The sequence below is a fragment of the Mandrillus leucophaeus genome, unplaced genomic scaffold (genome assembly GCF_000951045.1).
Source record: "Mandrillus leucophaeus isolate KB7577 unplaced genomic scaffold, Mleu.le_1.0 Scaffold501, whole genome shotgun sequence".
Taxonomy (NCBI): Eukaryota; Metazoa; Chordata; class Mammalia; order Primates; family Cercopithecidae; genus Mandrillus; species Mandrillus leucophaeus.
In genome coordinates, this window is record NW_012105377.1 from 1 (window position 1) to 26,989 (window position 26,989).

The 26,989-nt window shown below is 38.9% G+C and overlaps 1 protein-coding gene across 1 annotated transcript in view; it reads right to left on the reverse strand.

Moving 5' to 3' along the window:
- Positions 1–932: 932 nt before the first annotated feature.
- AIM1 (absent in melanoma 1) overlaps positions 933–26,989 on the reverse strand; it is a 191,636-nt gene continuing 165,579 nt past the window's right edge. The window contains exons 4-9 of the mRNA XM_011996072.1: positions 18,768–21,105; positions 15,120–15,167; positions 14,914–15,032; positions 12,839–13,004; positions 10,029–10,168; positions 933–1,227 (exon numbers count right to left, since the gene is read on the reverse strand). Coding sequence (XP_011851462.1) covers positions 1,053–1,227; positions 10,029–10,168; positions 12,839–13,004; positions 14,914–15,032; positions 15,120–15,167; positions 18,768–21,105 — 2,986 coding nt within the window. The 3' untranslated portion in view covers positions 933–1,052. The remainder of the gene's footprint in view (positions 1,228–10,028; positions 10,169–12,838; positions 13,005–14,913; positions 15,033–15,119; positions 15,168–18,767; positions 21,106–26,989) is intronic.

A 26,989-nucleotide genomic window follows, 5' to 3' on the forward strand; every position in this document is an offset into this window, starting at 1 on the left:
ATCCTGTTCGAATACCATAGACTTTGCAGATTTTTCATCATCATTACAAACTGCTCCTAAAACCTGGATGAATTCTTTCATACATTCACAAAACTAACAAAACTTTGTCTTTGAAAGTGAGTTTCATTTTAGAAACAAAAGCCCAAATCATTTGCATTAAGACCAGCCAACATACAGATAATTAAACCAAATACTTTGGGAGGAGGGGTAAAATTAAGATTAAAAAAAAATTGTCTTCCTAAGTTTCTAATTTGTCTCAAACTGTCTCAGAAGCCAAGTGCGAAGTGCAGTTTCAAAAACATGTTTGTAATGGGAGCCTCATCTCACCGCAGGTGCTTAGGGAACAACTTCTATGCTGCAGCACACACTGCGCTCAACACTGGGGACAAGACAGATGTGGCTTGTTTCCTCCCAAAGCTGACAGTCTAGCGGAAGAGACAAAGAACAAAGCAAGACACTGGGATAAGGGAGAGGAAGCACAAGGCTCCTTCCACAGCAGATACTCAGGAGGACAATACTCATTTGGTCCAGCCCCAGCGACCCCCAAGCCACCACCCAGCGCAGCCTCATGTCACGGCAGCCGAGCAGGTCCTCAGCGTGCCCTGCTCTCTCCCAGGCTACACCCTGGCTCACGCAGTGCATTCACCAACAGCTCCATCTAAAAAATCATCCTGCTAATTTTTAAAGACTGAATTTAATTTAGCATGAAGCTTTCCTAATTATCCCCCTTTTCTGTCACATCACCCACAACTTGGAATTGTATGTATCCTTGTCCTGTTTTTCCACCAATGTTTAATTCTTCACTTTCCTCACTTGTTAAACCTACACTGGGCTGAAGCTTTGTGCGCCCATCTGCAGGTCTGCAGGGGCTGAGAATGCCTTAAAGACAAAGGACATAGTCTTACCTGCTTTTTTTGTTTGTTTTAATCTACAGCATCTAGCAAGTTACTGTTTCCATAATTTCTGTTGAGCAAATTTGTCCAATCTGCTACAAATTTGTTTCTTAAAAGTCAGCTTTATTGCTTCAAAGTCACACCCCATGAATTACCATGTCAAGCTGACAAAGAATCACCACAAGAACATTTGGATTTCATTTTTACCATTTTCAGAGGCCTCATGGATCCAATGTATGCTGCTTCTGTATCCCAGAAGGACAAGTCAGGGTATTCACCAGGTTCCAGGATGAAAGGAACACCCTGAAATCCAGGTTCTTCATAAATCAGCCACCTAAACAGCCACCATGGAAGGAAAGAAAGGGAGCCAACTCATCATTTGTTTCAGTTTTTCCTTCTGTCTGGTACCCAGGATGAGAGGAAAAGAACAGCAGAGGATACGGACCCACACAATGAACGGCTGGACTTAGGTGTTAGAATCACACTAGACTCAAGGACAAATAAAGCCATTATATGCTTCTCTTCTTGATCTTTCACTTTTCTCCTTGGCTGGCTTTGTCCCCTTATTTTAATTTATATTATTAATTGCTCCTAAGTTCCACCTAATCATTTGTCATGGTGCCAAACATTAGTAACAGCTAACATCTCCCTAGAGCATAAAAGGAATCCACTCAGAATTTCATCTAATCCTCACTGCAATGCTATGAGGAAGAGATGCTATTGTCCCCGTTTGATAGATAAGTAAGTTGCCCAAGGCCACACAGCTGTAAGTATGAAAGGCTGGAACGATTCAAGCCGATTCCAGATCCAGGTTCCTAATCAATTTTTTTTTTTCTTTTGACGGAGTCTTACTGTGTTGCCCAGGCTGGAGTACAGTGGCTTGCTCTCGGCTCACTGCAACCTCTGCCTCCTGGTTCAAACGATTCTCCTGCCTCAGCCTTCCAAGTAGCTAAGAGTACAGGCACACACCACTGCACCCGACTAAGTTTTGCATTTTGCATATTTTTTTACTGGGGGGGGTCTCACCATGTTGGCCAGGCTGGTCTCGAACTCCTGGCCTCAGGTGATCCATCAGCCTCGGCTTCCCAAAGTGCTGGGATTACAGGTGTGAGCCACCATGCCCAGCCCTAATCATTTTGGTGATGGCAATTTTTCTCATTACAGGAAGTGCACTGAACACAGTTTACTCTTTTCACAGTTACTCAGGATCATCACTGTGAGCATTACTTAATGCACAGTGGTGTCCTCAGGGGCTCTGAAGGTCTGTGGGACTGCTTGTTCCCAGGCTGCAAAGTTTTTTGAGTTCTTGGTTCTGATTGTTATGGCTTTTCAATACCACACCCTTCTATCAGCTTGTCAGCTGTGGCTTCCGCTTCAGTCGGGAACCAGCAGCCCCACCCTCCTCTAACGGGCCAGAAATCAGGAAACCAGAAAACCATGCCTATTAGCCCTGTCTCTGAAGTTTACAAGGTCTTCTTGTAAATGTCTTGGTTCCTGGGAAGGGTTCCGAGAAGGTAAGGATGCTGAAGAAGTGAGTTTTCTATAAGAGAGGGGTTAATGTACCCACTTCATAAACAAACGTAGACTTCTTAGTGATCACTTACAACTCACCAATTTGATTAGTTTCCCTAAAAGGTTCTAGCCGTGGCACTCCACCATGTTGCTGTGTTCCCCAGAACACCACGCCAAGAAGAAAGTGGCTCTAAATGAAACCTTTTACCAACAAAATGGGTCTGACACCTCCCTCTTTGCTTTTTTCTTCTTCCCAATTTTGGCCCAAGGCACATTTTTGGCGATGGGTTTTGTTGAAGATTCCGCTGGATAAATTGGTCACTTCTCTAGACTCTCTAATTATACAGTGATTTACAACCAGGCTCCTACTGATGATTTGACAACACACACATGAAAGAATGTTGGGAGGCCAGGTGTGGGATATGGGTAAGAGGTCAGAACTACAGTGTTAGAAGTCAGGATGATGGTTACCGGGTAGAGGGCGTGAAGATGACTAGGAAGACGCACGAATGAAAGGGGTTTCTGCGACGCTGGGAATGTTCTTTTTCTTGACCTGAGTGGTGATCGCTCTTGTATTCACTTTGTGAAAATTCACTCAGCTTATATATTTAGGGTTTATGAACCTTTTTGTACAGATGTTATGCTTCAAAAAAAAAAGTTACCTTAAGGAAAAAAAGAGGCTTATCTTTTAAATACTACTCTAATGCTTCTAAAGCACAAGAAAACAGAGGCTAAGAATAGGGTACTTTAAACTTCCTTATGTTTAAAGCATGACAGCCAAGGATACACTACATGTATTCTGGAGCTCAAAGTTATCACAGGCACACTACCCACAGATTTTTTTCTCTAACAAAGTAATGGCAGTTCTGTAACACATTATGGTATTAGGCTAACAAACCAAGCAGGTTCCGAAGTCTGACTTCTTCAAAGCTTAATTTTTCATAAACTGAATGTATGGCTCATGAGCAAGTGATCTGAGATTTTGAAATGATCCTTACCAAAGTGCCTTTTCATTAAGTCTTTCCTTCTATAGCTTGAGTTCAAAGAGGATTTATTCATCTGATACTAAACATTTCACTTTTGTTGAAGCATGTGGTTTAGTTGCATAACATTTATGGAGGAAAGTCATTCTAGGTAGAGGGGAATTTGTGAAAAAACTGAACATATAAATGAATGCATTTGAAAAGACTGCTGTTCTGAAAGTTCTTCCTTAGTAAATGAGTGCTGAAGGCCTGCTGGGTAATTCAAACAGACATTTACTAACGTTGGGTGGACTTTGGAATTTGAAAACTCATATACAGAGTATGATTCACTTTTTCTAAATTCTGTTCCCAATAAGATACATTATTTATGAGGCCATCAGGAGAGGGGGAAACTATCTCCAGGCAGTGTTATTTCAGTTTCTAAAGGTAATCTTTTATTTTCCCATGCACTTAGGTCATAAGCTTTTGCCAATATAGATTAAAAAGTACAACTTTATAGTTGTACTTAACAAACAGTATGATTATAAAGTCAAGCTTATTTTTTTAAACAAACAAATGTATACCTACAAATCAATATTTTTAAAGTAATAACAATGGCCATCTGTTTATTAAAAATATTTGTCTAATTACTCTTTTAGAAATACCCCTTGAGTCACACAAGAAAAATCAGTCTTATCTTGTTCACTTGTTCTTAAACCAAAAACAGCACTTCCAGATGGATCTTAAGTTTTGTTCCCTAGATATGGCTGTCCATGAATATTGGCCATTCACAGAAACCAACTGGATACGTGAAAAATTAAATATGAATGTACTGACTTTGAGGTTATTCACAAGAGAGGGGGCTGTGAATGTCAAAGGGGAAAATGAACCTTTACAATGGAAAGATGGAGGAGGCACCACTTTAACCAAGCAATCAAACTTGGTATTGCTAATGGGCAAGCTAGTTAGCACATGCTGCCTGCTGTGATGCAACGTAAATATATGGCGCTACCTATACAAAGTATCCATGCCAAAACTGTTTGGCCTGAACCTAACCATACCTCGGGACCTAAGCCGTAGTAGATAGGAAATTCGGGCAACAGAAGAACAAGCTAAATAATAGCATGAGGGAACACTCAGACAAACCTAGAATGTGGCACACTCCCTAAGACAGCTGGCCTAAATCTTTTTAAAAGTTAGTGGCTTGGGAAACAAAGATGAGGCATTTTAGAGATTTTTAAAAAGAGACTTAAAGAGACAGAACAATCAAACGCATTTATATGAACCTTGATTGGATTCTGATTTGAAAACGCAAATCTATAAAAGACATTCCTGAAGCAATTGGGAACATTTGGTGATGGGCTATAGAACAGATATTATCATGGATACCTTGTGAATTTTCTCAGATGTAATAGTGATAGTTACGCAGGAGAATATCATTAGAAAGAGAGTCAGGCTGAATCCTATATGGATGAAGGATCATGATATCTCCAATGTACATTCAAGTGCTCAGAAAAATAATAACACAAATATGGCAAAATATTAACAGTTATTGGGTCAAAGTGAATGGTACACTGGTGTTCACTGAACTGTTTTTCCTACTTTTCTGTATGTTTGAAAACTTTTATAATAAAAAATTGGGCTCTGATATGATATATTCCACGATGAAATATACAGTGAATATTACACAGCAATGACAAAAATACATACAGATGTACCCGTCAATCTGAGTAATCTTAGGAGTGTAGTTACATGTGTAACCAGGGTGGGCTACACCAGGTTCTGTAGCAATGTTGGTAATGGTCTAGGTTGTAAGTTGGGTGGTGGGTCCACAGGGGATTGTTTTATTATTGGGCTTCATGGTTCACATATATACATATATTCTTCTGTATATGTCAAATATTACACAGTAAAAATGATCAAATAATGTTTTCCATTAAAAAAGAAGTCCCTTGACTTTAGAACACCTGCATTCTAGCACACATTCTGCTAACAGCTAACCCTAGTCTGGAGAAAGTGACCAAAGCTTGTCTTCCTCAGTCAAATGATGGTGTTGGGCCAGATCATCTTTATACTCCCTTTGAAGTTCTAAACTTCTTTGCTTTTGTTTGTTATAAATATACTAACCCCCACTTCCACCCCCACACACACCCCGCCCCCAGAAAACCCAATATGCTTTCACCTCTGGGAGGATGGGTGCTAGCATTAGCCAGCTGCTTAAAAGAAAGATTTAAAAACAAATTACTCTCAACAGAATCTGAAAGGCAAATTTAGTGAGAAATTACTCATCTCCTCAAATAAGAATTTGACAAGACAGGTAATACCCTTATTTTGTATATGAGTAGAAGAGCTTAATCTAGAGTGAATGGGCCCTGGAATAAATCACCTAATGGATTCTTCAGGAGTTCCTTCCACAGTAAAGACTTCTTATCTCAGTTCAGGGGAACTGGTGCATCAGCAGAAGCAAAATGAGCTTGAGTGCTTACTATCAGTTACATCTTCTCAACCCCTTGAGACTTTCCTTTGAGATCTATAAAAGCACTAATGACCTGGTGTCTAAGCTCACCAACCAAGTTCAATGAGCCCAAACTTTGAATTAATACCCGAGGCAGTGTTCCACTATCCTAATGACAACAGAAATGAACAGCCAGAAAAAAAGATGCCCATCATGACACAAACCTGTCATAAATTGTAAACTGTGACAGGCTGGTAACTACCACCTAGGAGACAAAACTAAACATACTGGAAAGGTAAGAAATATCATTTAAGGTAGCTTAATGTGCTTCAACATAGCCAAGCCTGAGTCATGGCACCCTCCAGACACTGAGATTAAAATATGATAGCAGATGCCTTTTGCATTCTTTTCTAAGGAAAGTGATGTTTCTCAACCTGACATTAATTCTTTAAAAAAAAGTGTATAGACTTATTTCATGTAAAAAAATTAAAGGCAGCAAGAGATGAAGGCATTTTCTTTTGCTTAGATTTCCACTTTTCTTCCCAGTCTCTAAATACAAAAGTGCCTTCTCTTCCCTTAACTACACCCACTCCCTTTTGTGACCGTGTCCTGTGCCTGGTTTAAATGCATTCTGTATGTCAATGACTCCTAAATTTATGCCTCCAGTCTCTCCCCTGAACTCCAGCCTCACACACCTACTCACTTTCCTGCCCACTTACTAGAATTTGCAGTTGGCATCTCAGCCTTAACCTGTCCGAAACTGAGCTCCTGAATCTCACTCTCTCCTATCCTGCTCCTCCAAGTCTTCTTCGTCTCAATAAGTGTTGGGGTTCCAAACCCTGGGCATGTCTCGGCCCCTCATACACCACACACAATCTGTCAGAAATGCTGTTAGTTCTACCTTCAAAATGCATCCAAGGTCTGACCATTTCCCACCACCATCATCGCACGTCTAAGCCACCATCCATTCTTGGCTGTATGATTGCAAGTGCATCCTACGTGGTTTCTTGGCTTCCACCTTTGCCTCTTTATAGATTATTTTCTATATGAACAGTCAGGTTGATCCTTCTGTTAATAACACAAGTTAGATCAAAATTCTCCAATGATTTTCCATGCCACTAAATCCTCCTCCCCGAGGCCTGAAAGGCCAGATGTGACCTGAGCCCTCTCCTATCCCTAACCTCCTAGTTCACTCAGCTTCAGTCACCTTGGCCTCTTAGCTATTGCCCAAGCATGCCCAGAAGGGCTTTTGCAAATGGTGTGCTTCCTCTCTGGGACTGGCTCCCTGACCCTCTTCCCTCAGCTAGCTCCAGGGCAGACTCCCTCACTTCCTGCCAGTCCCTGCTTAAAATGTCACCAGAGTCCTTTACTAGCCACCTTATCTAAAATAGCAACATACCTGCCCCTCTCTGTAATTTATGTTTCTTGTAGCCTTTGCCATCTGACACATTATATATGTATTTGTGTTGTTTATTCCTACTAGACTGACAGCTCCAGGAAAGTGGGAACATCATTTTATGTCTTTACTGCTGTATTCCCAGTGACTAGAAAAGCACCTGGCACTTGGTAGATGCTTGATTAACAGATTTACTGAATATATTTAATACATCTCATAGACACTCTTTTAAGTTTATATTTGTTAAAGTCCCAATTTCTTGTCATATTTTGACAGGGTATGCAGAGGAAATAAAAGCCTTTCCTAATTTCTACTTCTAAATTCACCACCTTTAAAAATTTCAGAGCCTTTTAAGGACTACAGGGTACCAACTGATATAACTCAAAATGTATGCTAAAAGCAGTACATTTCTCTAAAGAAGATACACAAATGGCCAAGAGGTATATGAAAAAATGTTCAACATCACTCAAGATCAGGGAAATGCAAATCAAAACCACAATGAGATACCACCTCACTCCAGTTAGAAAGGCTATTATCAAAAAGACACAATATAACAAGTGTTGGTGAGGATGTGGAGCAAAGGGAACTCTTCCATGCTATTGGTGGGAATATAAATTAGCACAGCCATTATGGAAAACAGTATGGAGGCTCCTCAAAAAATTAAAACTAGAACTACTGTGTGATCTTGCAATCTCACTACTGAGTATATATCCAAAGGAAATGAAATCAAGTATGTCAAAGGATACGTGCACGTGCATGTTTATTGCAGCACTATTCGTAATAGCCAAGACACAGAATCAGCCTGAGTCTCCATCAACAGATGAAAAAATAAAGAAAATGTGGTAAAAATATACAACAGAATAAGTTCTGGTGTTCTATTGCACAGTAGGGTAACTATGATTAACAATAACATATTTGATTATTTCAAAATAGCTAGAAGAGAGGATTCTGAATGATCTCACCACAAAGAAATAACACGTGTTTGAGGTAATGGATTTGCTAATTTCCCTGATTTGATCATTACGCAATGTACACGTGTATCAAAACATCACATTGTACGCCATAAATATGTGCAATTATTATGTGTCAATTAAAAATAATTTAAAAAGCAGTAAAATGTATACTACCCTTGGAAAATAACTTTATACATCAAGAGGAGATATTTAAATTAACATTATTCTCTACACACCAAATTCTGCCCTAATAACTACACCTTTGTATATTGACGAACCATCACTATAGTCTTCCCTTGCTATTTTTTTACTCTTCTGGGAGAGGGGGGTTGTTTTCTGAGAGGGGCTGCCATAGGGAAAGAACACCCTCGGGCTTCTGGGGTGCTGGTAAGGTTCCAGTTCTTGGCTCAAGTGGTGTCTACTTGGGCGCTCACTTTATTTGTTTAAGTGTACATTTTACCTTCTGTGAACTTTTTTCTAGGTGTGCTATATTTCAAAATGTTAAAAGTAAATAAATAAATGAACAAACTGTCATAAAGGAGGCATCTAACTCATACTTTCCTTCCCCTACAAAGCCCTGGATAAATTCTTGTCCATCCTCTACTTGAATACTCCTTGCGATGAGAAACTCTCCACCTAACAAGGCAGCCACTTCCATTTTAACTGTATTAACCATCAGAAAGTTCTTCCCTGGGTCAAGTCAAAATCCATCTCTCTAATTTCTACTGGTTTTTCCTGGAACCTGCTATGGAATAACAGAGAGCAAGTCTAATATCTCCTCTCTATGACCACTTTCCAACTACTCAAGGATAGCTGCTACCAATTCTCAGTAGCCACACTTCCTGTTAAGTTGCCTAGAAGTTTTTAGTTTCTGATTTCTGAGGATCAAAAATCAGATTCTGTGATCTGTAACTTATCCTATTCCTACATTTTGCACAATCAATCATTTTTCTAAGATATGAACAATGGCAAACCGAGACTTTTAGTAATAAATAGAATGCAAAAAGCATGAGTAAGGAGTGCCTTATTGTTCACTGCAGAGATACTCCGTACCACTTTAGGGACAGACTGTAAACTTTTTTGACTGTATAAACCATTAGTAAAAACATTTCAGCAATCTCTGAATATATGAATACTCATAAATTATATACATTACCACTGAACTAATACATTATGCATATTAGAAAACACATACAAAAATAAAATCTTAAGAGGTGGAGACTTTAATCAAATAGAAAGAAGCTTTAGTGTTTTTTCCTGCATCTCAGTGAATGCCTTTCACAGGCCGTGGGGCTTTGTGCTTCACCTTGGAGACCACATTCTTTAGTATTGCAGCCTGTACTTTCTATCCTCATTTCTCCCCTATCTGAGGTATTCCCATTTCCTTCAAAATATTCTTGCTGTTTCCTGTGATTTGTGAAACCAACCTCCTAGGGGCTTTGAACCAGCATTGTGTGAAAATATTCAAGGAAGTACCATGTGTCTTGGCTTCCATCCCCCCCGCAGAAATATCAGAGGCATGTGCTTTGAATTACCTCCTCTGAATCATCATGAAAATATAATCTGCTACTCAGCTTTGAATAAATCAGATTCCTCTGTGACAAGGAAAGCCTTACATTAAAAATTCAATTCCCCCCCCAACATTTCCTATAATAAATCTATATTGTTTTTAAGAGAGATGAATCATAACATAGGTGCAAAAGAACCAGAATTTTATGTGCCTTATAAAAATATACCTTACAGTTAATAATTACTTTACAGGATGACAAATCAGAGTCAGAGTATCTTAAGTCCTTTTTCCAGTACTACACTCACAAAAAAACTTCATTAAAATTGTGTTTGAATAAAAATACTTACGTGCCCCAATATACTTTCATGGAACAAGTCTTCTGCATTACACCAAATCCCTGCATTTCTTCAGTATCATCAAAGTAGGAACTTAGGATTCCTAACCCTTCCGGTTCAGTAAATAAGTCAATGTGACTAACTCTGTAATCCTGAAAAAATATAGATGCATAGACAGTAAGAATTGCACCATGCATTTAACTCTCTAGTAAGCTCATTCTTCTTCTTCTTACAACTAATCAAAATAAGCTTTAAATATACAAATACATTTCACAGAGCACCTGCCATTTTAGCCCTTTCCTGTTTCCATCCATGAATTAATAATCCACCTATTTTGGGGCAGACACACTTGCTTTAGTTATATAACTCAGTGTTGCATTCAAGCAAAGATCATCAGAAATGTATTTTATTTGAGTTTTGGAATATATTTCTCATCCTCACTTGACCCTCCTTGGTCTGGGGTTTTGGTTCCTTTGCTCTGATATAATTATCCAAGCACAGAGACTTTAGTCTGTAGAACGGCTGCTCTTGGAGTCTTCCTCAGCCACTGTTTTGTGTCCATAAGCCCTCTGTTGATTTGTGGTAACTCTCCTTGACTGAGTAAACCTTTATGATGCTGGTTTGATCTAAGTCATAAAAGCAAAAGCACACATTCATAGTGATTTACAAATCTCTGTACTTTGGTCATTGTTCCATGCCCCGCATAGCTGTGGTCCCAACAGTCTTCAAAAGGCCTCGTCTGGTCGAGTGCCTAAGCATTAATGGAATATTTATTGAACCTCATCTATGCAGCTGAGTTGGGTGAACTGAGCAACAGAAGAAATTTTAACACCTGAATAAGCTCAGATGAGGCTTTTCAAATGTTATCAAAAGGAACAACTCTAATGAACTAAAAAGGTAACCTCTAAAATATATGCTCTGACTTATGTTTTTGTTTCAAGAAACCATGCACATGATCTGTAAAGAAAATATAATCCATGACATATCAGGAGCTATAACCATACCCTTTAACATGGCACCATTCAGAAAAATGTACCTCAAGGAAACAAATTAGAAAATTATAAATTACTGGCCGCGCGCAGTGGCTCACACCTGTAATCCCAGCCTTGGGAGGCCGAGGCGGGCAGATCACCTGAGGTCAGGAGTTCAAGAGTAGCCTGGCCAACATGGCGAAAACCCATCTCTACTAAAAACACAAAAATTAGCTGGGCATTGTGGCATGTGCCTGTAATCACAGCTACTGTGGAGGCTGAGGCAGGAGAATCACTTGAACCCCCAGGAGGCAGAAGTTGCAGTGAGCCGAGATTGCACCACTGCACTCCAGCCTGGGTGACAGAGCAAGACTCCATCTCAAAAAAAAGAAAAAGAAAATTATAAATTATTAAATGCACAAAAACATTCTCATGGCATTACTTATAATAGTGAAAAACTAGAAACAACCTTAAGATTCACTGAAAGAAGAAATAACAAATAAATAATGGTAACTCATTTATGTACTAAATAATAAATAATGCATTGTTTCAATGGAATATGATATTCAGCTAAACCCTAAACCTATGGTAACATGAAAAGCTTTTGCTACAGTAAGTCTGCTACTGTCAGACAAAACAAGAGATCTCGTTTTCCTTCCCCATCTTCCTGAATGCACCCAAATCCTCACCCCACCAGATTCATACCTTCCCCAGTTCCAATCCCAAAGATGTTACCAAGGGGAGTGTGATTTTCAGGAAAGTGGTATAAAGAGAAAAAAAGGATTGAGAACCACAGTGTTAGGATAGACAGGTGGAACAGCATTGTCCCTGTATTATGATTACAACTGCGGAAAAAGCAAAGGGTAGAAAATTCAAAAAATAAAGGGGGAGAGGGCACTTCATGATGGGAATCAGATGATATTTTTAAACATTGCTTTATTACCAATATTATTTGAGCAGTAGATAAAAACTCTAGGCAAAATATTCCATTAATGAGGACATTTTGAAATAGGGTTTCTGAAGTCTTACTTAGTCTTCTCATATTATATACTTAAAGCAAATAAAAGATAAATCATTTAGCATACCAATTACCACCTAAGTTACTCAGAAATGTTGACCCAGGAAGTAGCCAACACTTTCCTCTGCCAAAACTGTTACTCATCTTTACTCATTCTCACATCAGAATGTTACTTTTCTCTGTATTGCATCTTGACACTCGTCTCCATTAAAACTTGGGATTTTAATTTTCTACTTAGAAGACACCATTAATTGCATTTTTAAGGTAAAGAATCATCAAATCCCAAGAGCCACAAAGAAAGACTCTGACAACACTTTTCTCATCAAATAACAAGAAACCAAGAAATGTTACCTCATCCATAAAGTGGCCTCAAATAGAGCAAGTAATATGTTGTTAAATCCACATGAAATCCTAGAGTTGATCAACCAAATTATTTTTGGATTATTTATTTTTCCAAGATAGAATTCCTATAAACCACTCAAAGTAATCACAACTCATACAGCAAACAAAAACACTAAGTAAATGAAAAATCTGTTCATAGATGCAGAACTCATTTAAACCAAGTTATCAGGTAAAATATATTTGGAAGATGAGAATAGAAGGACAGGCATAAAAGATTTACCTTAAGGGTTTATTGTGAAAAATTATCTAACCAATTATGTTTCTTTTTAAATTCTTTAAAGTGTACAAATAAACTTAAAATACAGAAAATACATCCATAAGGCACCAAATATGTTTCCCAATCACTTATTTCGTGAAATGAACATTTCCCTTTAAGTACGAATCCATAAATATTTGTTGAATAAATAAAATCCAGATTTACCGCAACCTACCTGGACCACATGTCTGATGGAACCAATCACCACCGGCTTATCAGACTCTGCTTCCTCGTGACTTTCCAAAATGTCTTCTATACCCCAGAGACCAGAGAGTTCCAATTCTCCTTCTTCTAAGGGAATGGAGTGCCCTTCAAAATTTGGTTGCTCATACAAAATCCAACTAACAATAAAACACAGCAAAACCATTAGCCAGTCTTGGTGCGAGAGGCTTTGATTAATCAAATATCCTGGCTAATTGCCATTTTATATATATAGTATATTAGTGGCTAATTATCTAGCAATTAAAATAGCTTAAACTCTCCCTAACACTAATATTTTACTGGGTATAATTAAGTCTCTGATAACTCATGAACTATATCAGGATCTTAGAGAACTTTGGAGTTATCTATATGAATGCTATAGAACTACTAATGCTCCAAGTAATTGCCAGGTGGTGGAGACTTATAAATGATAATATGTCAGATAAATGGATGTTTACTGTAGTGTTTTTTTGTTTTTTTCTGTTTCTTTTTTTTTTTTGATACAGAGTCTTGCTCTGTTGTCCAGGCTAGAGTGCAGTGGTGCGATCTCGGCTTACTGCAACCTCCACCTCCCAGGTTCAAGCAATCCTCCTGCCTCAGCCGCCCGAGTAGCTGGGATTACAGGAATGTGCCACCAAGCCCGGCTCATTTTTGTATTTTTAGTAGAGACGAGGTTTCCCCATGTTGGCCTGCTGATCTTGAACTCCTGGTCTCAAGTGATCTGCCCACCTCGGCCTCCCAGTGTGCTGGAATTACAGGCATGAGCCATCATGTCTGGCCTTTTGTCTCTTCATATGTGTAGAAAACATTTCTCTTAGAGAGATTTTAACTTACATATTACAGTCATATCAATGAATATGTTGGTACAAAAGACTATAGATATGGTAATGGAAAGCATTTTAACAATATTCTTCCGAACAACAGCCAAACACTAAAGAAAAACCTCATGTCAACGTATGGCAGTGTAAATGCTTACGCTTTCGAGAAAAAGAAGCCGACAAAAGTTGCAAAAGAAAGGAAAAAGCACTGTTCTATAAAAACAAAATTTGTGTAAAAAATTGCCACTATTATATATTGTATATTAGTGGCCAATTCTCCAGCAATTAAAATAGCATTTGTCTTCAAATTTAAGAATAAAAGCAAAACTTGTTTTTCTCATGACTATGTTGGAGCTATAGGAAAAAATATTAAAATACCTAGAAATCTAACAGGAAAGCTGCTGCATATTTAATCCAATGGAGACCAAAAGAAAATCTTATGAATTTTTAAATCCATAAACATCCAGAGGTCTACCCTCTTTATTTCAAACAAGTTTACAAATAGGCACCAAAAGATAAGTATTATGCCAGATCAGCTATTTCTTTTTTTAAGCTGCCTTTCTCTACTCAGCTTCCTGTGTGTCTCCAAGAGGCAATGAAGTTGATAAAATGATTTCAGAAACTGTCAAAATATTTATTTTTTTCACTAGTTTCTTTACTTAACCCAAACAATCTTTTGTGGAAATATTGGAAAGCAAATTAAATTTTAAGTTAGTGCTGCACTGAACTATCATTAAAAAATTAGAAAAATGCCTTTATAGATTGTTTTGGTTTTTCCTTATAGATTTTTTTTCCTTATTGTTTCTTTACTTTGCCTTTTCCTACGTGTTCTCAAGTTTCCTTATAGATTTTTTAAAAGTCCTTTCTGGTCTATCAACACGACTAGTGCAATTCTTATCAACCTCATTTAAAGGTCATCAACCAAAAGTGTGTTATGGGCCCTGATTTATGATTAGTTCAAAGCAATATTATGGGGAAACATGGGAAAAAGAAGCTTGTTGCACTGTACTGTTCTGATTTTTCTCCCATAAACATGTATCACTGCTATAATCAGAAACATGATTTAAAATGACATTGTTAAGATATGAATCCCTTATCTTACCACGAGTAGTATTTCCTGTGCTTTCCACTGCTAAAGCCATAATTTTAAACTAGTAGTGAGGACTAAAAAGGTAATTAAGCATGTAAAACACAAACATTCAACATCAGGAACTTAAAGTGCCATTCTTACCATCCTCTAACAACTTTTATGAGTATCACTGGAGAGAGGCTCCAAGAACTGCAATCCTGAATGTCACTGAAAACTTCGATGCACTTCTCGGAGACATCGGGTTCACTATATATCACTACCTGCATGAAAACGAAAGTGGTAGCACAATTTGTCATGCTCTATCAGACCAAAATAGAATCAAGGCTAGAAACAGAAAATAATCTTACCTTTCCAGGTCGGGGATTGAGTTTATTTTGGACACTTCCTCTAAGTGTCTGTAATCAGATGAAGAAAAACACAACAAATAATTACAACTTCACATAACAATCCTCTTTTTCCACCCATGATCCTCTAGGTGGATCACACTTATCCCACACTGTATTGATTTTGAAACATCCACTCTAATCGATGCTAAAGTTGTATTAAAACTCTTTGAGTTCATACTTTTAAATTAAGGTTTTTTTCACCTCTACCTGAATTTGCCATTGCAATTTCTCCTAATTTAAATGTCTAGGCTATTTCCACCAATGCTAGAAAATTCAGGGCACGTATGTTTCTTGTCAGTTCACAGAATAAGAACTCAGCTAAGAAATTCTAATTCAAATAATATCAGTATTATATCAAATAAAGAGAAATTATAATATATTAATCACTTTTGTGTTCATATACATACCCTATCTGAATCCATACAAATATTGGTTTCTCATAGTAAATCTATAACCATATAACAACCACTAGTCTAAACAGAAGTGTTTACGGTATATATGGTATATTTCATAATGTACATTGCACATAGTATATTTAATCCCCCTTTTTTTTTCTTTTGAGATGGAGTGCAATGGCGTCATCTCGGCTCACTGCAACCTCCGTCTGGGTTCAAGCGTTTCTCCTGCCTCAGCCTCCTGAGTAGCTGGGACTACAGGTGCATGCCACCAGCCCAGCTAATTTTTGTATTTTTCTTTTAGTAGAGATGGGGTTTCACCATGTTGGCTAGGATGGTTTCGATCTCTAGACCTCGTGATCCGCCTGCCTCGGCCTCCCAAAGTGCTGGGATTATAGGTGTGAGCCACCAAGCCCGGCCTAATCTTGCTTTTTTGATAGACAAAATGCATTTTAATATGGCTCCAAAACTAATCATTTTCAAGACCATCTGACAAGACCAGTAAAACCAGAAATTCATAAGATAATAAAATAGTAATTACACATGTAAAAACATTACAAAATATGAACTACTTTCAATGCTGACTAGGATCCTATTTTAGGAACTGCCTTTGCTCTGACTGCTCTTGCATCACACCAGAGTGTAGATATGGCCAGAAGACCACAAAAGGCTGGGGTGCGGTGGCTCACGCCTGTAATCCCAGCACTTTGGGAGGCCGAGGTGGGCAGATCACCTGAGGTCAGGAGTTCGAGATCAGCATGGCCAACATGGCAGAACCCTGTCTCTACTAAAAACACAAAAATTAGCCAGACGTGGTGGTGCTCACTTATAATCTCAGCTACTTGGGAGGCTGAGACATGAAAATCGCTTGAACCTGGAAGGCGGAGAGGTTGCAGGGAGCCAAGAACATGCCACTGCACTCTAGCTTGGGTGACAGAGCAAGATTCTGTCTCTTAAAAAAAAAAAAAGTCCATAAGGGCCCCCCTAGAGCATTATCAGAAGCCAAATGGTATATACCTATTCATGCATATATATACATTAGAAGTAGATAAACTGAAGAAAAAGCCTAAAATTTAAAACAAAATTCAGGTAAAACCTTCATGATTGAATAGTTATATAATCAATAAAAGCCCAGGACCTAAACAAAGGCCATTATTTTTTAATCATAAAAAGGCCTAGAAAAAGTATAAAGATTTTATTTTTCCTTTTTATGTCATTTGACTTGATTTTTATAAGGAAACTGTATATTCTGTTATCAGCTTTGTCAGACTGTAGTTAAATAAGGAAAGTGATCTAAGAACAATTAAAAAGAACAAAGCAGTAATGAATGGGAAGTGGACCAGTGGAAATTTTGTGCTTGAGAGAAACAGTTAAGAATTTTATGATTTCTGGGTACCATAGGCTGATTCAGTCTTATTTGTTTATAGGAGTGGTTCTCAAAGTGTGATTCAGAGGCCAGTGGGGGGTCTCCAAGATCCTTTCAGGTAGTCCATGAGATCAAAACTATTTTCATAATAAGAAGAGGTCATCTGCCTTTTTCATCTCTTTCTCAAATGTGCAGTGGAGTACAAGGCTCCACGATGTGTGATGGCATCGTTGCTCTGAGCACTGCTGCAGTGTGCACTTGTATGTTCTGGTGTTTTCCAATTTTCTCAGCAATTATTTCTAATATAATCAATTCTGATAGGCAGAACCCATACAAACAAAAGCTCATTGGGGTTCTTAATCATTTTTAAATGTAAAGGGTCCTAACACCAAACATCTGAAACCCAAACTTTACGAAAGTTTATGAAATCACATGAAAAAGGGATCTGCACCTCTGCTGGAAACCCAACCATATATTTTGAAAGAGCTTGCAACATCACATTCTCTGACAGGACTGTAGCAAAAGCCAATATAATACATTGAACTATGCTGCAGTACCCTGTACAGACCAGGAAAAGTGCAAGGTATTTTCTGCCTGGATAAACTGGGCTGGATTGCGGTCCACACTTGCCAGACAGCCGGGTTCACAGGACGGACCACCAGAATACAAGCCCCACTCAGGCTTCTAGCCTGGCAGAGCTGATCACTAAACTCATATCCCACCTTCCTTTCTCATAGTCCCCCCTTACCTTAAATAAGCTTGGTAACAAAAAGGCACAAATTCACATCAAAAACTGAGTAAAGTAAACATCTTCTGAAGAGAGATAAAAGAAGATACAGAAATCAAAATTATTCCCCAAAATCATGTTTTGCTGTCTTCTCTCTAATATTTAAGATCCAATGAAAACCAAAATTCTTTACTCCCCACAGCTTTGCAGGGGAAAAAAATATTTCCCTAATGAAAACTAATTCCCAATAAAGAGAAAATACTTTCTCAATTGCATAGGATAAACACCTATTGCTACTTATGGGAAAAAAGAGTGAATCTCATAGAGATAAGGATTAAGAAAAAGTTTCCCTGGCTGGGGACTTCCCAAATAGAGGAAGCTGCTTCACAGATCTTCAGAATTCTAAGTATAGCACTGAGCACTTTTACATAGAATAGGTAACAAAAAGCATCTTGTCTGTCTCTGAACTCCACAAGTTTACCTATAGCTTTCACAATACAACATATAAATTCACATGTGCCTTAAAAGATCACATGCCAGCCAGTCAAGATGGCTTACACCAGGTAATCCCAACACTTTGGGAGGCCGAGGCAGATGGATCACGAGGTCAGGAGTTCGAGACCACCTCGGCCAATATGGTAAAACCCCCATATTTGTATTTTTAGTTTTTACTAAAAATACAAAAATTATCCAGGTGTGGTGGCACGCACCTGTATTCCCTGCTACTAGGGAAGCAGAGGCAGAAGAATCACTTGAACCCAGGAGGCGGAGGTTGCAGTGAGCTGAGATCGCGTCACTGCACTCCAGCCTGGGTGACAGAGCAAGACTCTGCCTCAAAAAAAAAAAAAAAAAAAAAAAAAAAAGATCATGCGCCTTAAAACATTTGTAGCTTTATCTCCCTGCAAGACTACAGAGGCCTTCAGTGAAGATTCTTAGTACATTTTTTTCTTGCCCTCTAACAGTCTCTTGTACATTGCAGGTTTTCAAATATGTGATGAATGAATAAAAACTATAGCACATGAGTTTAACCATTTCTAAAAGAATAACAGGAGTTGCTCATCATCCCTCTTTTCCCTTGCTTTATAAATACCCCAAATAAATAATAATACATTGCTACTTACCATTGTGTCTGATAATGACATTCCAGAAAAAGAAATGCCTGGGTCATACCGGCTTGATTTGAAAAGACCCATGAAGTCGGTGTCACTGTTTCCGCAGTTTGGCAAGTTTGATTTAAGAACATTTTCAGTATGATTAGCCTTTTCCATATCATCGTTCTTCAGTTTTGAAAATTCAGAAAATTTAGTTTCCAGCAAGTGTAGGTTGCTTCGTGAATCCAGATCTTCTTTATCTTCTTTGGTTTTCTCTTTTTGCGGGTATTTTTCCATGTGGCTTGGACTTTTCAAACTGGAGTGTGATGTACTTGACGAGTTGAAACTGAAGACCTTTAAGGAGTTGTCGGGTAGATTTGGCTGTTCTTTGTTCAAACCACAGGGCGGGGCACCCTCAGTCGTGGGCTGTGACACTGAAGACTGAGATAGGGAACCGTCCTGAGAAGTACTGAAAGCCGTGGTCATAGTGTTGACTGATGTCACAGAAGGAGAAAAGATTTTGTCTTGTGGTAAGGAAGATAACAAGCTTGAGAAAAGTGCACTTTTTTCTAGTCTCGATCTCTTAATGCTACCACTTGTGATGTCCCTGTTCTCTTTGTCATTGATTTCCGGCATCACCAGAGGCTCACTGCTCCCATTAGTGTTGGTGTGCAGGGACTTGAGGACACTCTGTTCAGCAGATGCACGTTTGGGTCTCAGTTGGGATTTTGTGTCAAGGCTCTGCATCAAATGTAAAGCCGGGGACATTTCTGGCTGACTTTCCTTCTTCTTCCCCAAACCAAAGGTAAACACATTGGGATCAAACACCTTTTCTAAATGGTCTTCATGAATAGGAGGCATGGCAAAGTGAGGAGCAGGAGAATTTGGCATCCTGGCCTTCTTTCTTTTCATGGGCATACAAACTGCACTATCCATCTGTTTTATAATTTCAGTGAATTTTTCCATATCAGAAGAAGAATCAAATACACTGTCATCACTACCAGCAGAAATGTTCAAAAGACCGGCAGGGCTATTCCAGCCGTGTCTAACAGTCTGATCTGGCTTTTGAGGAGTGTCTAAGTGATTTCCGCTGCTGGGAGAGGTGGTGGGACTAGATTCAGTCATCAGGGGTGTTCTGTTGCCCTGACTTTGAGCCTGAATAGGCAAAGTTTTCTCTGATGCTGGTGGCACAACTTGTGGGTCAGATTTTGCCGCGAGCTCTGCTGTGCAATGAGAGTGTTCGGGTGACATGCTCTTATTGCCCAGTACTTCCTCTTGTAGGGGAGCACAACTTGCAACGGAAACCACTTCAGGTTCATTACTGTGACAAGTTGGCAACTGCACTTCTCTAACTTCAGAGCTCTCTGGGATGACCTGGGAGCTCACATCCTGGGTGCTCTCCACGGGGAGCACGAAGGACCTGACCTGGACGAGGACTCTGGATGGACACTCACTTCCCACAGCTTCTGGACTATGCTCTGTGGACAAAGGAGGGTTTGTCTCTCCTCCAAGTTCTGAAAGTGGCATTTTCTCATTGTTCTGATGAGACACAGGCAAAACACGTCCTTTGTGATTTTCTGACACTCTCAGATCAGTGCACGGAAAACTGCTTATGGGCGATTGAACACATGTGTCTTTGGCAACATCCCCAGGAGTGGGTGCAGACAGTGAAAGAGAAGGCTCAGGAGATGACTCAGTAGGGGCCTGTGAGTCAGAAGATGTATGCTGTGGCTTTGGCATGGCTGCTGGGGGTAAATCTTTGGTATCCACAGTGATGGGGATGTCTTGTGCTGCACTGGTTACATTTTCAAGTACAAGTCTTTTGCTGTCTGCAGCCTCTGAGTCCTTCTCTAAGAGCTTATGATCTTTGACAGGAATCAGAGCAGAAGCCACTGGTTCTGAAGGGCAGCCAGCATCTATTTGCACATCTGCTTTATCATCTTGGTTAGGTTGAGGACCAAGAGCTTGATTCTCAGAAGGGTCTCCATTCATTCCTCCGGTTGCTGGTAGAATCTCTTCTTCCGAGAGAGTAACTTTGGTTTCTACAGCAGTTTCCTTCACCAGCACACCACTCTGGGGACTGTTTGGCATTACTTTCTTTTCAGGTTGCTCCATTTCTTTGGCTTTTTTGGCTAAATTCAGCTTCGCCCTCCCAACAAACGTTTTACTAGAGGCAGGAGTGTTCCTTGTGCCTCGAATGTCAGTGTGTCTTGGGCTACTGTTTGCCCGTTTGTTTTCAAATAAGGAGATTTTGGTGGCAGTGTTGCCTTTGTGAACTGGCTGGCTAAATGGATTGTGCTCATTTCCCAAACTGTCAAGATTCTTAGGGGTTTTAAGATTTAGTTCCACATGTTTGGGCTTGGCAGGGCTGTGAGGAAAAAGCAGGAAGACAAAGTTATTGACCTAGTTTTAAAAAGTGAACACACAAACCAACTAATTATAAAACTATGAAAAGCCAACGTCTCCCTGATGTATAACATTTGGAGTGTGTTGTGTGTGTGTGTGTGCGCGCACACATGTGTTTTTAAGACAAGGTCTTGCTCTGTCGCGAAGGCTGGAGTACAGCAGTGTGATCATCGATTGCTGCAGCCTGAAACTCCTGGGCTCAGGCAATCCTCCTGCTACAGCCTCTCAGGTAGCTGGGACTACAGGCACATACCACACACCCAACTAATTTCTTTATTTTTATTTTTTGTAGAATGGGGTCTATGTCACCCAGACTGGTGTCTCAAACTCCTGGCTTCAAGCAACCCTCCCATCTTGACCTCCCCAAGTGCTGGGATTACAGGCATGAGCCACCATTCTCTGCCACATTTGTTTTTTAATGAAACTATTTTTAAATAGTCCTAAGTACACTATCAACTATTTTTAATGGGTGTTTTGCTTGCATATGAGGGATCGGAAGATTATATAGCCAAGAAACTCTAGGGATGAGGGATGAACTAATTTATTGAGCACCTAGCATGTATGCACAGTGCTTGGCACTAGGGTTGGAAGACATCTTAAGGCCTGAAGAACATTAGAAGAAATTTAAATATTTAATGCATTCCCATACTCCAACATCAATTATGTATTTTTATTTTAGCATAACTTTTTAAGTATTATCTCAAAAGGATAGATTTTAAAAATTCATCTACTATTGACCTCTTTGGATATTTTATTCCTCTCATCCTTCCCCCATAAGATTTTCTCTGATTATAAGTGTGTTCACTATAGCAACTTTGGATAATATTTAAAAATCACTGATAATCCTACCAGTCAGAGAATATCCCTGTTAACATTTTTAAACATTTCTAATCTTTTTATATGCATAATTAAATATTTTGAATAGAATTAAGATTATTCTGTTCATATAATTTGATATCTTGCTTTTTCAAGAAATAAAATGACTTAACCTTATAGTTAACATTTTTCAGATTACCAAAAAATTTGTTTGAAAAGCTATCTTAATGCTGCATGGAAGTCCATCGTATGGATGTACCATCATTTACTTATCAATTATGCAGCTGTTGGTTTTGTCACCACTTCTTGGGCAAGAGAGTCTCCCCTTTCTCTGTCACATTTCTTGGGTATAGTTACCCCCAGTGGAAATAATAAGTCTTTGAATGTACACAGTGCTTTCTTTCAGAGAAACAAATGTGCTCTGTTTGGCATTCTCTGGCTCTGGTCCTGGCTTTTATGCTAATTATCTGTGTGAACCTGGTCAAGTTACTTTACCTCTCTGGACTGTACCTTCTTCATCTTTAAAAAAATGAGATGGTTTAGAACAGAGTTGTTTTTATTTCCCCCAACTTACAGTTGAAGGAATCCCTGGGGTTTTCTTCAAGGGCTACAGTTGGGGAAAGTAGGGACAGGGATGGGGCTGTCCACTCTCCTTTCAACCAGAATCACTCCCAGTATCTGTTTTATTTATTGCTCCTATTTAAACTTTCTTAGAAGAAAGGGTTCCACAGCATATATATATATATATTTTTATAGATATATATCTATATATTTATATATAAATATATATTTTATATATAAATATATCCTATTTATAGATATATAGATATATATCTATCTATTTATCTATTTATCTATATATATCTAGATATATATCTATATACTTATATAGATATCTATATATCTACATATCTATCTATATATATCTACATATATAGATCGATCTATCTATCTATCTATCTATCTATCTATCTATCTATATCTCCCAGCACTTTGGGAGGTGAAGGAGGGAGGATTGCTTGAGCCAGGGGGTTCAAGACCAGCCTGAGCAACATACTGAGACCCAGTCTCTACAAAAAAAAAAAAATTAGCCAGGTGAAGTGGTGCATGCCTGTAGTCCCAGCTACTCCAAAGGCAGAGGTGGGAGATAACTTGAGTCCAGAAGATCAAGGCTGCAGTGAGCTATGGTCGTGCCACTGCACTCCAGCTTAGGTGACAAAGCAAGACTCTGTCTCAACAACAACAACAAAAGTCTAAACCATTGGTCTAGTGGTTTATAAAATGGGAGAGATAAAGCATAACCACTAACAGTCACTGATTGTCTAGAACTTGAGAAATGCTTCATCGGGCTCACCTAATTCATATACAACTTTATACATTCTATTTTTGGCTGAGGAAGTTGAGGCATCAAGAAGGAACTTGCCTGAGGTTATGCAGCTAATAAGTGACAGGGCCACAATTTGAAGCCAGGTGCTCTGGTTTCAGATGCCATGCTCCTAACCACTAAACTATTCTACTTCTTCAGATAGGCTTGGACTATACCCGCCTGGACGAGCTCCTCTGGTTCTTTCCATCTTTATCATTTAAAGTCAGTGAATTATCATGAGATCCATAACATAACATAGACTTTAGAGGCCACTTTGATAATGAGAACATACAAGTGGAGACACTGAAATCCCATGCTGCCTCTCCTTCATGGACTTGGCCTTCATGAAGCTTGGGCCTGGCTAGGTGCGGTGGCTCATGCTTGTAATCCCTACACTTTGGGAGGCCAAAGTGGGTGGATCACTTGAGATCAGGAGTTCCGAGACTTGCCTGGCCAACATGGTGAAACCTTGTCTCTACTAAAAATACAAAAATTGTCGGGTGTGGTGGCACATGCCTGTAATCCCAGCTACTTGGGAGGCTGAGGCTGGAGAATTGCTTAAACTCGGGAGGTGGAGGTTGCAGTGAGCCAAGATTGTGCCACTACACTTCAGCCTGGGCAACAGAGTGAGACTCTGTCTCAAAAAAAAAAAAAAAAAGAAGCTTGGGCCTAAGGAGCTTCTAGAAGGGACAGGCAGTATGACTGCTGGTGAGTCACCTTATCCTTCTGGATAAAATAAAACTGGGCTGGATACCATCAAGTCCTCTCCAAAAGCAGCACTGAGAATTTAGATTTTAATTTTTTCAAATTTTATTTGATACTAAATTTGAGGCTGGGATCAGTGTCTACTGCCTGTAATCCTGGCATTTTGGGAGGCTGAGGCAGGTGGATCACTTGAACCCCGGAATCTGAGACCAGCCTGGGGAACATGGCAAAATCTTGTCTCTAAAAAAATACAAAAATTAGCCAGACATGGTGGTGCACCTGTAGTCCCTGCTACTAGGGAGGCTGAGGTGGGAGGATCACCTGAGCCCAGGGAGGTCGAGGCTACAGTGAGCCATGATCATGCCACTGCAATCCAGCCTGGGTAACAGAGTGAGACCCTGTCTCAAAAATAAATAAATAAATAAATAAATAAATAAATAAATGAATTTGATCTCTGCTCATAAATTTCTCCCAGGCATTGCTTTCCCCAATATCTCCATAAGATACTTAGGCTCCGTTATTGCATGCCCATACCTTAAATTTAAAAGGAAAATTAATTTATAAGCATTTCCTTAAAGATCAAATTATGAAACCAGTGAGATGATTAGAAATAGAAAGCTTCAATTTGCTATCAGTTAATGAGGGATGGTCACATACCAGAGAATATACTTTTTAAAAATTCTCACTAATGAGTTCAAGGAAGGGTACTCAATTCAAACACCGAAGTGTATCTTATGATGTAAACAGGAAACACTACAGGTTAGCAGGCTACCTTAAGGACAGGAAACACATATCTGCACATTAAAGATTTACACCAAGATCAAAATAAATTTTACAACCAAACTTTCTGTGCTATTAAGTTGTGCTACCAAGAGTCACTACAATTAACCTAGTTCAGACTGATTAAAAGGAAGGCTCCTATAATTCATGTTGTAATGCCTTCATTATGAGAGAGGGGAAAATAATTTGGAGTCCAAAAAGCCATAGTTCTATTATAAGAGGAAAATTCTTCTTATTCTACATATACCATTTTAAGAATTTCAACATTCAGCACTTAGTAGAGAACTTGAAGGAATAATTTTTCTAACAGCATAAAGAAACATGTTACTTCAGTGGCATTATTTTTCAGGGAATATGAAATAGTTTTTCTAACTCTTCAGTCTCAAATTGTTTTAAAGAATAATCTGATTAACATCTTGCGATACGGTCATAGGAAGAATTAAAGGGTCTGAAAAAACCATCAGTCACAAAGAAATGGGTCAAAGGACTAGAAATAATTATTAATTTTTAAGTCAATAATTTGCCAAATGACCATGTGCAAGGCACCGCGCAAAACAAATACATTGAATGTCTGGTAAAGAAAATTTTTAGGTAGAAATTAATCAGAACTAGGAAAGAGACATTTGGTTTAGTTCTATTACAGAGAACAGCACACGAAGAATTTCATTGTGAGATCATCTTTCCTGTTTGTTTAGCCTACTCTTTCGCAGTGTAACATTTCTGGTTTTTCTACTGGTGTCTTCTGATTGGAAGACAGGTGAACCATCCTTCTTAAGGTACACAGCAATGTTTCTCTAAGGCTCACATTTAGGAGGCTTTAGCATTCAATCACACTGGTCTTCTATAAATAATAGGCATCATTCACCCAGCTTATTTCTCTGATGCTACCTACCATTACAGAATAAATCACTGACTATATCAAAGGTCTCCAGGTTGGCAGCTCGTGAGATAGTCAAGTTATTCATTAAGCATACTTCCCTCTCAGAGTTCCTCTAAAGCTTACTTACCCAAGAAATCAAATAGAATGAAAGAAACCATTAAGTTCAAGAATTATAATGATAATGTTGTTAAAATACCCACTCTTTGAACAAATATGTGAATGGAGGAAAAACTTAAGTACTTAATCATTATTCACCTGTGCTAAGTGGGAGTGGTGAGGGAGAAGAAGTGTGGGAAGAGAGGGTCTTACCAGTTTCAGAGTACCTTGCTTATCCTTTCCACCTATACAAATTGCATTTATGATCAAGGCACAGGCCCAGCTCCTCCAAAGCACCAGCAGTGATTTCTTCCTTGCTAGCACTTCCCCAGGCTTTACAGATGGTAACATTCATTTGGCAATTTCATCAGATATCGTCTCGTATTGTTATTTGATTTGTGTGCTTCTTGTGTGCCAGATGGGGCTATAAAAATTTCAGGGCAATATCCTGAGTCATAGTTGTAGGGTTTTTTTTCCCCACAGTGCCTAGCACAATATCTTGCACAGAAAGTATTAAATAAATTACTTGTGAAATGAATAAACTTAAGCAAGTAGTCACAGTTGTTTTGTGCTTTCATGCAGCACAAAGAGGAAGAAGCAACCAAGATACATGAATTAGGGACTTTTTGAAAAAGGCTTAGGCCAATAATGCACTATGTTCCATAAAATGTTTTGGAATCATCTTAAACTCACACCTGTCACAGCTGCTTTCATGTAGCAAATAATCTTTTGTATGATTATTGATCTTTATTTCAATAACTGAAAACTACTTTTCAACCTGGGTCCAAAAGTATCACCAGACTCCCTAACATTATAAAGGGGAAGAAGCAACCAAGATACTTGTATTAGGAACTTTTCTTGTGTGTATGTGCGTTTAAAACTTTTTGCCAATAAATGCACTGAGTTCCATAAAAGGTTCTGTGAATTCTCTTAAAACTCACACATGTCAAAGCTACTGGGTCGTACTTAACATGTTACTGTTTGCTCCATATTTTGAAATTCACAGCACATGTATTTTAAGAACATCCCACGTTGGAACACCCTTGTACCTTTTGAATAAAGAATAGAATCAGCTCATGTCAGGCCGTAAGGTCTTATCTCTCATCTACATAAACTTTGAGCTTCAAGGAAAATCCTATTTTTACATTCGTTAAACTTAAATCTTGTGTTAGGGAACTAACTGAGGAGGCTGCCACGGGTGGC